General features: G+C 41.1%; 1 protein-coding gene across 2 annotated transcripts in view; it reads left to right on the top strand.

Annotated features, from left to right (window-relative positions):
• Positions 1-4,917: 4,917 nt before the first annotated feature.
• CRYBG3 (crystallin beta-gamma domain containing 3) overlaps positions 4,918-13,394 on the top strand; it is a 66,866-nt gene continuing 58,389 nt past the window's right edge. Inside the window, exon 1 of one of the 2 annotated variants that reach the window (XR_014547546.1) lies at positions 4,918-5,910. Coding sequence is in view for 1 of the 2 variants with exons in the window: in XM_083611365.1 (XP_083467491.1) it covers positions 5,759-5,910 (152 nt within the window). In the remaining variant the exon portion in view is untranslated. The remainder of the gene's footprint in view (positions 5,911-13,394) is intronic. The other variant, XM_083611365.1, reaches the window with a different exon arrangement.

The following is a 13,394-nucleotide window of genomic DNA, read 5'->3' as shown; positions in this document are numbered from 1 at the left end:
GGCCCTGTTTTTGAATTCTAATAGTATGTCTTCTGCACCTGGGTCTTGTTACAGATCTTGATGTTCTTCTAAAACACCAAATTAGATCTGACAAGCTTGAAGTCCGCTCAACCCTGCCATACACTAACATTTCACTAGTGCTTAATGCATAGTATGTTGAATTAAACTATCCAAATCACTCTCATTGCTGTGGTCTTCATTGCCCACCTTTAGCCTTGTAACTGCATTGGCACAGCTGCGCAGTAGTAAGATATAAACACTTTCTACCAATGCAACCCAACTTCTGAAAGCTGGGCAAGTGTAGTGTGGCAACTAGTTGCCCTGCATCGCAAGCTTATCTCATGTCATTGGGTCCAAGGATAAGTTTGTGGTGTTAAGTACTCTTTCTTTGTGGATAATAATATTAGTGCAATTTTAAAAAATAATGTATTTTCCTTACTGCATAGGAAAGATGTTCATAATAAAAGCTGTTCCTGCCTGCCTTCTCCAGCCAATAAGGCATTTGGTAACAGTTACAACTTAGTATATGCTTCTTAAACTCTCTTCTGATATGTGGAACAGAGTTCTGACCTTTGGGGGATACACAGAAATTGTGGGGAAAGTGGGCAACACATAGCAGAATGTTACTACAGAAGGCACTGTTCAGAGTCCTTGTAAACATGCATCACAACAAATAAACATGCATAAATACATACATAATTTAATTTGCATGCCACCTTTCCACAGTTCGACCGTACTCAGTGTGGCTTAAAACATGAAAAAAATACATAACTCCAATATAACAAAAGTAGTCATAAACAATAAATAAAACATTTAAAAATACAAAGCCAAACTAAACAATTTCCACATAAATCACAACAAAATCTAAAACAAAGATACAAAAAAACCCCAGCAACAACCACAACAAAAAAACCCAAACAGCATTCCAGCCCAAGAGTCTGTTCAGCAATCAGCCTCAGCTTTTGTGGCTTTCAATCACCCTCCCAGGCCAGGTGGAAAAGGTCTGCAAGGTGGGAAGCAGGTCTTCCAGGACTCACAGGCAAGGTGGTCCATATTTGAACACCAAAGGTAATTAACACAGAAGTATGTTGGCATGGAATTTTAACCTTATACGTAAGCTGAGTGAACAATTATGTTTAGACCAGAAAAATAAATAGGAATTTGCTATTTCTGTTTTGAAATGTGTTGCTGTGATTAGTTCAGTTATGAACCTTGCTTTCCAAAGGACAAAGAAGTCTGAGTCAATTAAACCTGTAGGCCATTTTGAAGCATTGTAAAACTCAGCCTGTCACAGTCTACCTGTCTTTAAAATGAAGGAAGTTTATCTTCTGAGAGCTACTACAGGCTGTGTTTCCATATCACTTTCCTAACTGCAAAGAGCAAAAGAAGGGGGGGGGGGTAAAGTAGATCTGTTGTACTAGGGAGACAGAATGTTCTAACTGTAGAATCCTAATGTAGTATGTGCTTTAATTTTGTCTGTTGAAACATAATTCTAGGTTGTGACAAAGCTGTCCTTTAGATGTATACACATTTACTAACTTTTCCTGTATAAAACCTGAAACCTTATATGTCATATATGGGTGAATATTTTCTTCTGTGCTATTGATCCAAAGCATGGTTTTCTGTCCCAGAGTGTGCTGGAGGCCTAATACAAAATCCTATGTTTTGCTGCTGGTGGTAACAGAGCATGGCTGAAGCTAAAATTGGGTTGCAATAAACTATTATTTATTTCAGAAAATTTATATACCACTTGATTGTAAACCACTTTAAGGGTTTAAAAACAACAGCAACAGACTATATACTATCATTATCTGCAGCACAGTCCTAAGTGTTTAACAGTAAGGCATCCTGATAAAATGAACCTGCACCCCCCCTTTTTTTGCCACTAACCCAGTTGGTGAGGAAGGGTAATTCTGAGGACATCCCTTCTCTCTCCGTAACTTTAGGGCTCCAGTGCATGCAGCATGTAGCTGGATTTGAAACCACATGAATAGCGAAGGGTGATATCCAGTGTTTGTCAAAGCAGACCCTATTAAGGAAATATGCATGGATGCTTGCTTCTGCATACTAGTACAGTGGTACCTCGGGTTACGTACGCTTCAGGTTACATACGCTTCAGGTTACAGACTCCGCTAACCCAGAAATAGTACCTTGGGTTAAGAACCTTGCTTCAGGATGAGAACAGAAATTGTGTGGCGGTGGCGCAGCGGCAGCGGGAGGCCCCATTAGCCAAAGTGGTGCTTCAGGTTAAGAACAGTTTCAGGTTAAAAACGGACCTCCAGAATGAATTAAGTAGGTAACCAGAGGTACCACTGTAACTAATTTGAATGAATAGCAGGAATTACTACTAAATAAATACATATTTGTAGCTTTTAATTAGAATAAAAGAGTTTTGCTATTCAGTTATAGCTTTCTCTGACTTTATATTTTATTTAAAATTAGACAAGTTAAAATTTATTTTCTCAGTAGTCTGTATTTTTAAACAAATTTTTCTTAGCTTTGAACAAGCAACTTAATAAAATGTTTAAAAGGGCTCATGTGAGATGAAATTTTTTAAATAAAAAAACAACAGCCAAGATTATTTAATTTCACCATCTGTTCAGACTGAAACCGCAATCAGCCAGGAGGTCTCCCATGTGTGCAAACCATTCTAGTCTGAATGGCTGCAGAAAATAACAGCATGTCAAGTAAGTTTCAGTGTTCCTTGTCATTTGAGAGAATGACTCTAGTGAAAACTGTAGCAAAATGAGCTGAGATACTTTAAAGGATAAGATACATCCTTACACTCTGGATTTAGCTCTGCTTTTACAGACTTACTGGCTGTCTTGGGCCATATGTTGTTACATCATATTCTCTGCACGTGGCAATTTAAGGCTTCATTACCATCTGCCTGATTTGCATGCATTTCCATGGTCCTTAATGTTGACAGCTGTGTTCAGAGGCCATTGCCACCTGCCACATGATAAATAACCTCGTATGTGGAAAATATGAATGGATAGTCAACAAATTTATATTGCCACATCTGCCTCTGTCATGGTCTTTTGATGACACAATAGGACAGAGGGGACACCACCTAAATAGGTCACTGTTTGCCCAGCCTAAATTTGTATTCCTAATACATATCCTAATGTTCATTCATTCATATACGTACATTTTTTAAAAAACCTACAGATTTTGGATGCAGAAATAGTCTAGCTGAGCTGGCCCAAATAATTAATCCATTTCTAATTAGTATTGGAATGGTGTCTTTTAGGAGGAAAGGCCACTCGTTCCAGACTTTTCAACTGGATTTGAAGTGAGCCCAGTTGTATAAAGAATGAGCTTTGATGTGGTTGGGGGTGATGAATAAATAGGGGTTACTCCAGAATAAGTACTTTGGACAAGAAAGGGAGTAAAAAAGGCCATGGTTAGGAGAACAATAATTTAATCCATGCTACATAGGACCATTGTACAATGTTCTGGGTCTAAAAGTTGAGAGAATGAATGTAGTGAGTATTATTTCGTAAGTCTACCAACTACTCCTTGGACCGCAAGAGCTTGAAGTCATCCTTGAATGTTCCTGCATCTTTTGTATTTAAATATACATTTGTCAAATCAAAGGCAGTATAAACTATTTTAGGTTGCAGCATGTACAGTTTCAGGACTACAGCTTTGAGCTCTGAGAGGAATTCCAAATTGTGCGTCTCAGGAGTTTAATGGGAGAAAGGCTAACACCTTCACACACTGATGAAATTTGGATCATGCTCTTTGTTTTCAGTCACTCAGTTGATGTTGTACTCCATGTATTTGGCTTGTTAAAAATATACCCTCTTCCTTTAAGTGTGATGAAAATAGTAATCATAGTTAAGTGTTGTCATTTATCTACTTACTTGAGAGTAAGCTCAATTGAACTCAATGGGACTTACTTCTGAGTATATATACTGTACAGCAGTACCTTGGGTTACAGACGCTTCAGCTTACAGACTCCGCTAACCCAGAAATAGTACCTCAGGTTAAGAACTTTGCTTCAGGACGAGAACAGAATTTGTGCGGCAGCGGCAGCGGGAGGCCCCATTAGCTAAAGTGGTACCTCAGGTTAAGAACAGTTTCAGGTTAAGAACGGACCTCCAGAACGAATTAAGTTCTTAACCCGAGGTACCACTGTATACAGGATTATACTGTAAAAAAAAAAAAGAATCCACAGGTCACTTTAGACATAATCACTTTATTTGTGAGTGTTTACAGACACTGTACTCAAAATTGGTGGACAACAAAGCATGGAAACAATAAAAAAATGCTGAATATTGACATGTACTTTTATACATATGTTGGGCTTTGAAAAGATGGACTCACAATAAAAGCAAAACTGCAATTACTAAACATTAGTGACCATTCCCAAAAGCCTGGGCAAAAAGCCATATTTTGCACTGGTGTGGGCACTAGCTGAATTTCAGGGAACAGGAATTTCCAAAGCCAGGGTGCCACCACAGAGAAGGCCCACAAGTCATTGCCAGATATGCAATTCCAAGTGGTAGGTAAGACACTTAAGTAGGGCCTATCTTAACTCACCAGCAGGATTGTATAAAGTACTGCTTAGAATTTGTAAAAGGAGTGCACCCCCTTTGAAGTGAGTTATGTATGCAAATTAAAAGCGAGTGTTGTGGTACCTCCATCAAATCATACACCTAACAGGATGAAGCCCCAGTGAACTTAATGGGACTGACTTCCAAGCAAGCCTGTGTGGCATAGTGGTTAGAGTGGTTAAAGTGCCGGACTAGGGCCTGGGAGACTAGGGTTAAAATCCCCTGGGGGCTGGGTGACCTTGGGCCAGTCACAATCTCTCAGCCTAAACTACCTCAAACTGTTGTTGAGATTAAATCAGAAGGGAGAGAACCATGTAGGTTGAGCTCCTTGAGCAAAAAAGGGGAATATAAATGCAATAATATAAATATAAAACCTGCGTAGGATCCAGGTGCATGTTTTGGCAGGTGTTTTCAAGGACGAGCAAGTTCACCAAAAACCTGTGCCAAAATGAAGTATTTTAAAGTGCCACAAGGCTCCTCCTCTTTTCTTGTCCTGCTTGCCTGCAAGGCAAGAGGTTTCAACAAGACTGGCCCTCTGTGAGGAAAAGTTGGGTGGTGTTTTTTTGTGGGTTGTTTTTTTTTAACATTTCTGTTTGGCGGCTGCACTGCAGAGATACTTGGGAGGTCGCCCCCTTTGCCCCCGAGCGGAATGCAAGTCACCTCCCCGTTCCCACTGCCGTCGAGAAACCCACGTGCCTCGTGGTAACCATTGTTTCCTGTGCTGAGGGGAGGCTGTAACTCGACCGACCTGAAGTTCTTGGCAGAAGCGAGAGAGGGAGGAGGCTGCAGCAGCAGCAGCACCGGGAACGTCCTGCCCAACCTCGGGCCGAGAGGAGCCCACGCTCCGGCTGCCTGGGGAGAGAGAGGGCGGGCCGTGGAAGAAGGGGCGTGCTCTGGAAGCGGCCATGGCTCCTCCTCGTGGGCCGGGCGGCCGAGGGAGCCGTGCAGCGTTTCCCGCCTCCACAGGGGGCAGAAATCAGTGGCTGGCTGCTGCTCGGCATACTTCCTTTTCCCCGCGTCCTGCCGCTGGAGGACCGGACTAGAAACTTGGGAAAGAGGGCTGCTGCTGCTGCTGCGAGCGCGGGAAGGGACCGAGGGGGGACAGCCGCCTCTCGCAGCCGCCAAAGCACAAGGAGGAAGAGGAGGAAGGAGAGGGCAGCAGCAGCCCTCCTCGTTTTCTGCCGGTGCCGGGGAAGATGTCCGGCGGGAGCAGCCGAAGGAGAAGCGGCTCCTCCTGGCACAGCAGCTTCTCCCGACTTTTCTCCAGGAGCCCGTCCAAGGAGCAGGAGGCAGCGGGCACAGCAGCAGCAGCAGCAGCTGCTCCTCCTCAGCAGCCGAGCGCACGCAGGTAGGGAAAGGGCGCGAGCAAGGCCGGCAGCTGCGGCTCGTCTCCTCCTTCCTCCCTTCCTTCCTTCTGGGCTCGGCTGAAGAAGTTGCTGCCCTTCGCCGGGCGGGTGGTTGCGGCTCGGGCGCCTCAGCCCCTTCTTCGAGGCGCCCCCCTTCGCGTTTCCCTCGTCCCCGGCCTTCCCCGCCGGTCCCAGGCTCTTCTCTGTCGCGGCGCCCCATCGCTGGGCGACAGGAGCAGCTGTCTTGCTGCTGGGACTGGCGGGGGGAAGCGCGGCTGTGGGCGAAGTGGCATTTCCTGGTGGTACAACACGGGCAGGACACTTCTTCGCCGCCTTTCTCCCCACCCCGCAAAAGAGTGTGTGCCGGGCGGGTTGAATGAGACTGGATTCCCCCCCTGGGTCACTCGAGTCCACTGCCTTGTTTCCTTTCGAGCTCTTTCTTTCCCTTTCTACTTTTCTAAAGAAATCAGAGTTGGACCCGATTTCGATTTCAAGCACTTTCTCATTTTGGAACAAAGCATTTGCCATGAGGCATTCTAGTCAGAAGGCGGTGACCTTAACGTGGCACTCCAGATGTCACTTGCAAAAAGTGAGTTCGTGGGGACTGACAGGGCAAGCAATGTCTTTCATATCAGTATATATATATTTTTTGTGAACTGCCTTTGGGTCGTGAGTTGTGATGGGCAGTATGTAAATATTCTAAAAAATTAAATCTATTACTCCAGCAGTTAATAATTACTGGCAAGCGCATCTCTGAGGTTGAGCAATCTGAAGTAGTTGATATTCCATATGGATGCCCTTAAAGTTCATTTCCTATAAAAGCAACTTCTCTCCTGCCAAGCAATTTTGACTGAAGAAGTACAGTATAGCTGCCATCCTAGACATGCTTTCCTGGGAATAAGCTCCCTTTAAAGCAGCAACTTGCATCCTGCTAAATATGCATGGGACTGTGCTGCTGCAACATAACACAACATTTAGTAAAGTAACATAATTTAGAATTTCTGTTAGGAATAACTTTTCTCACATACAGGAAATGCAGAGGTTCTCTGTAGAAACTAATTACTGTGCAATTATTTGTAATCACATTCCAGAGTCTGAGTTAACCTTGTCCTATTACAAACCTGACCAAGCCCACAAAATACTGTACCATGAAACTGCTTTACTTTAGCATACAGTAACCCCTCACTTCACATGCATTTGACTTGTGTCAATACACAGTCAGAGGTGGGCTGGTTGAAATTGTGCAAGCCAAGTCTCAAGGAAGGCAGAGGATTTTAAAGTTCTTTTTGAACCAGGTTGCCCAAGCAGACCAAGCAGTGCAAAAGGAGCTTTTAAGCTCTTTGCCTTTCTTGCTGGGAAAGGCCCACTTGGTACATTGGTGCTGAGTGCTCTCTTTCCCTTCACCCACTAGCCACAGGGCAACTGAAGAGGTTTGACTATATGTGATTTACATGGAACTGAACCTGCACATAAGATGAACTATATATTAGACCTCTCCACGTTGCTTCATCTGGTGAATAGGCAGCTGTATATCTTTAAATGAGGTTTTAAATGTTTATTCTGGATTTTAGCTAAACCATAATTAGAATCAAGTGTTTTTGTTGGTTAAAATGAAGGACTAATTCCTTCACAGAAATATATTTTTGTTTCTGGCTTTGGCCATTTATTGTACAGGAAGTTGTAAGCCATTTGGCATCTTGTCTTGGTTTTTGTTGAGCAATGAGTCCTGTTAAGGTATGACAAATAATAAGATGGAAGATTTCCTAGATTATTAAACAATGTAAACAAAAACATTGTTTGTTTAGGAAACATGCCACAGATTGGCTTGTAGTACTGGTGCTACTATAAGTTGGAAAAATTTCTCTTGTGTGTAAAATAGAAGAAGAATGTGGAGTAAACTTGTTCTGAATTGCACTGGACACATTTCTGCTTAAAATTATTTTTGAAACAAAGTATTTTGTAGACATTGGGAACACAGGCTATTGGTTGCATTCAAACTCTGGTTGCAGGTTATTTAGGGCTGCCATACATCTGGAATTCCCCGGACATAGCTGGAATAAATATGGCAGTCGGAAACAGGTAGAAATGTCAGAAATTTCCTTTAAAAAAAAAAAGCTCAACTACTTTTGTGTCCAGATTTTCACCCTAGTTTATTGCATGTGACTTATTCCCTTATATCCATCAAGTTCCTTGTGAATAGGATGCATGTCTATCTCAACTAAGTGTAAATCTCCCTGGTTTACTGATTACTATCTCCAGAAGCAAATAGTCTTGACACCTTGCTGGGCTCCTTCATGAGGAAGGACATAGTATAGCATGAATAAATGAATAAGAATAATAGTAATATCACTGCCGTGGTGGAGAGAGTTAAAGGCTTTAATTTATTTTCATTGACCAAATGCAGCCTACTATATGAATGTTTAAAGTGACACAGTATGAGTACTTAACTCCTCCCTACCACAGCATGTATATTAGATGAAAGTTTTAAGACAATATGTACAGTATTAATGAGCCCTTTACAGTCTTGTGAGACTGTCATTTGATTCAGATTGTGATAATAGATTTTCCACTGTATAGCAGGTTTGGATGTGGTAAAGAGATGTTATGTACTGTACATGAACTATGCGTTTATAGTTGTAGCATATGACTGATGTAGACTGATTATGTGGGCTTTATTTATAAATATTTCTAGGTGGCTTGCAACATAAAAATGCAAAAGCCATTAAGGCAACAGAAGATAAACACTACCAAGTATTTATGAGACAGTGCTGTCTTAAATTGTACGGTAAAACCATATAGGCATTTAATAACTGTCTTATTAGAATAAAGTTTATACTTTTGGATTCTAGTTAACTATTGTTGTCTAATAAACGTTTTCATTAATGGGTTATTCATTTAGGTTATAGTTACAGATAAATGCTCACCATAATCTCTTGCTATCTTTGACTCTCCCTCCCCTCCCCTCTATTGTCTATTTTTTATCATTAGCTTTTTGGGAATGGAACCTTCTTCTTTTTCACAGTTTGCTACATGCACTTAAATGGATGTGCTGTACAAAAAATTAACAGTGACCCACATCTATTGGCTGATATCCAACATTAATCTTAAGAGTGCATCCATTTATTCCAGCAGGTTTACTATGACTATAACTGAGTTGGATCTCACCCTTAGAGTAGAATAATTTAGTTACTGTGCATCAGATGGAATGCCCCCCCCAAACCGGATACAGTGGTACCTCAGTTGTTGAATGTAATCCATCCCAGAAGACCGTGAAAACCAAGGTGCAATGGGCAGTTGGCAAATTCCATTGCATTTACTTCCAGATTTTCAGTGTTCAAAAACCGAAACATTCGGCTTCCGAAGCATTCGACAACCGAGATACGACTGTATGAGCAAATCCCCCCCCCATGCTGCTAAACTACAATTCCCATCATTCTTGGTCCCTGGCCTTGCTTGCTGGGGCTGATGGGAGTTGTAGTTCAATCACATCTGGAGGGCTAAAAGTTTCCCACCCCCAATTTTAAAACACATTTCTTTAGCTCATGGTTGCAAGTAAAAGAACATAAATGTTGGCTTGTGTTTGGCTGAAGTTTAACTATATGGTTTAGAAAACTGACAACAGTGAATAGTGAAATGAAGTAGCAGTCCCATGGAGCTAGCACACTAAAGATCTTAGTGGTTGCTGCTGCTTTGCTGTGGAAAGATCTTGCAGCATATCAGCTGATGATCTTCACTGAGTGTTCCTGTTTGCTGGCTTCGTTGGAGACAGCTGGCTGAAGGACCTAGCAGTTGTGAGGCTGCTCGGCCTTCAGAGATCTCTCTGTCCAGCAGTTTTGTGACAAAGCCTCTATGCCTACTCTTTGCTGGAGAAGGCAAGCAGAATACTGTAGCAGAGAGGGCTTCTTACTCAGGAGAAGAGGGAGGAGTTCTTCTGACAACCTCCACCAAACATAACAACCCTTTTCTAGCTGTCCCAAAGCAAGCATGTGTATATTAGCCAACATTTTGGATGATACTCCTGGTAGCCTAATATTAGTACTATTAGACAATTCAGGGACTTGGTTTGGAGCAAATATGAGTTTGATTTAATATTCTGGGCAAGGTTAGAATGGTTCCTCTGGTAGAGATCTTCCAACGCCTAACCCCTTCTTAAGATTGCTCTCATTTGTCTATTCAGTGTTGATGAACCAGGTTTGCAAAAGGTCACTTTCTGTAAATCACTCTGCACTTTTTAGGACAGACAATTTTGAATAAATATGATGCTTGATTTATACCCTTGAATTCTGGAGTTGAGTCTTGTACAGGGTAAGGAAGTACAACTGCAGAACTTTTCTGTGATCACTGGGAAATGAGTTCTAGCATCTTGTAGTACTGAAATAATTTAAAGAACTCTTTTTTATTTTGCAATGCCTGCTAGGATTTTCTTTTGCTATTACTGTATTTTATAGCTGAAATGAAATTGCTTCTTGACGTTTAAAATTGCTACTGCTTAGATTTCACCATAGACATCATTTTCAACATTATAAATATAACGGGCACTTTAAACATTTACATAATCCTGTTTTAAACTGCGGGATCTATGAGCATATGCAAACATGGGCCAGTATCATGCGGTCAATATTTTGTATGAAGTATTAAGGTCAATATTTTGTTTTCAAATACAAGATATTGCTGCTCCTTTCTTTGTGATGTAATTGTTTAAATTTAATCAAAATTCAATATTCTCAAATGTGTTGCTGCAAAGTAGCAGAAACATTACTTTTAATTTGAAAATCATGTTGGAATCTTCCTATGACCTATTTGTCTAATGTATAGTCTGTATTAATATTAGTTGCTATGCTTGACAGATGACAGTAGGGAAATCTCAGTGTAATCTGCCATAATCCTCATGCTCAATATTGACCTTGAGCTCTGTACAAAAATAAAACATTCTGATGTTCATATGCACTGCAGATTAAAAAATTTGCTTTGTGTAATATTGGTCAACAATATGTATTTTTAATGTAACAGTTAAAATTTGGTGAGAGTTTTTTGTGCAATTCAGAGCCTTTATGGGAAGATTCTGATGTTCTCAGTGGTTGTAATGTTTCTGTTTTTCCCTCTTTCAACAATCCTAGCATCAGTCAAGATTATTTTCATGTAATCTTGAAATATAGATTGTCTTGCATGGATTTAAATAATTATTTTGCACAATTAAAACTTCCTTGCAGTCATAAAAAATGGTCCAAATTGGTCAAGAAGAATATGCATTTTATTTTTGCATTCCAAATTGGAGCTCTAAATCAGAAATAGACCCATACTGTTTAGTTCCCAGGTTGTGAGCATTATGTGAAACAGAAACAGTTTCCTAGTTGCAGGCCCCTATGAAGGGGTGGCTCTTCCTCACCCTGTAGCCACCTTCCAGGCTGTTCTGGAAGGCCCTCCTGAAATTTTAAGATCTTTGAGGGGCTGCAGAGGAATCTGAGAAAACAGCATCACCCAACTTCCATTTGCAGATTAAAGGCCCAAAGCGAATAGGCCTGAAAAACAGCACCAAGCAGCTGATTGCTATAGTGAAACTCAGCAGCTTAGTTGCACAAATAGCTGGTTGCCTTAGCTGTTATCCTCAATATTAATAATTCTTTATCCTTTCAATATTCCTAGATTATTTGAACTTTTAAAATAAAATAAAGGCAGAGAACTCCAATATGCTCTCAGGAGGAATCTAAGGGAGAGCATGTGTGAATGTAGCTGAATTAGAGGCACTTTCTGTAGTAGCTCGTATGGCAATTGCATCCATAACTCCATGTATCCCTGAACTTCTCCCTGTATCCTTACTATCCTCTGTCAGCCCCACCACCACCACCATTGTGCTACTTAAATTAATGAGGGATACTGACACTAGTATTCTACTCAGTCCTAGCAGGGTTTAAATTCTATTGCTGTCAAGCATCATTCTTGGAATGACAACACCCTGCATAGTCTTTGAAAGTCCAACCCAGAACCCCTGTCTTCCAGTTTTACCCCTCCCATACTTACCCAACATACTTACCCAACTGCATTGTCAAAGCCAAGACATCTCTGTTCTCCTGCCAGCGCTCAGTTTCCTTCTAAGTTCCAAGCATTGCTGCCTAATACGGCAAACAAATGTTTGTATACATAATGTGGGTGGGGTGGTTCAGTAAAGGAAGAGAAGGGATGGGCTTTTTCTTTACACATTCAGAGGATTGTGGGGCAGAACAAAGGTAAGGAAATGCACTTGGACAGTTTTTGAAGATTTGTGTTCTCTTGTATATGGTTTGCACAGGCGATTTGATTTGATTTTCAGGTTATGTGATTGAACTGGGCTGCTTCAGCAGCTTGGAAATAAAGTCTATTATAACATCTTGTATGTTCTAATTTAATCTCACCTTCTTCTAAAACTAAGGCTCTGCATTAAGACTTTAATTATTTTCAAAGTTGGTTCATATTTCTTACAAATTCAGAATACAGTATTTCAGAATAACTAATTTGGCTCCTGCCATTTTAATGAAAATTATAAGCAAGGTATATAAACAGGAGATTGCCTGTAAATTTTTCCGCATCAGTCTTTGTGACCCTGGGTTCCAAAGAAGTTGGCTTTGAGGGGGGGCAGTGGGTGTTCCATTCCATTTTGTAAGAAGTTGAATTTTCATTTTCGCAATAGTATTAAGAGGACACTATCTTCTCGTTCTGTTATTGGGTGAATGCTTAAGGGAGTGCAGTCGTGTGGCCACTTTCAAAGGAGAATTGGAAGGTGGGAAGTGGTGCTCAGCCTTTCCTCTGCCTCCCTAATCTTCCCTGCAGTCCTCCCCTCTCCCCCAGGTCTTCATGTCCCAATATGAATTTATTTCCAATCTCAGAATTGGCTGGAGGAAACTGAAGAAAAACTACTGGAGGACGAGAGAGCAGGGGAGAATTGGCAGAATTGTAGGACAGCTTAAGCACTCGTTTCCCACCTGCCAATTCTTATCTGCAGATGCCATCTCACCTGTGCATTAGTATTAAATGTAGTAACATGTTTTCCCTCAAAAAAACTTATCTGAGCTAGATAGATTAGTTGGCATAAACAGGAGTTTTACTTGCAGTGCAAATAGCAGGTGTGGGAGGCCAGATCTAGATCTAGAGGGCAAATGGTTAAAAAAAAACCTCTACCATTAATCTGGATCAAACCCCCCCTCCCCCCATGTCTGTTTACTTTTTGGAAAGTATTCATGCCGTTGCTAATTGCAAGAATGGTGTCTTGTCTAAATTACCTAAGAGACAACTTCAAGTTAATTTTAAAGCGAATAATGTTTGAATAGGTCTAGAAGTAGTTTACAAGTGACTTTACAGAAAAGTAGTTGTTGTTGATGGTGCCCAATAAGAAACTGAGGGTGTGTACATTTATTTGTTTAGCTGTTTCTCTTGTAGTGTTGCTAATTTTGTTGTTCCTGCCATTGTGTGTTTGTTTTGTACAGTTTCTTATAAATGGATGGAATTTATGAAA

Source organism: Podarcis filfolensis, assembly GCF_964270895.1.
Source record: "Podarcis filfolensis genome assembly, chromosome: 4".
NCBI lineage: Eukaryota > Metazoa > Chordata > Lepidosauria > Squamata > Lacertidae > Podarcis > Podarcis filfolensis.
Note: the sequence above shows the minus strand (reverse complement) of the source record. Positions and strands in the feature narration are given on the sequence as shown.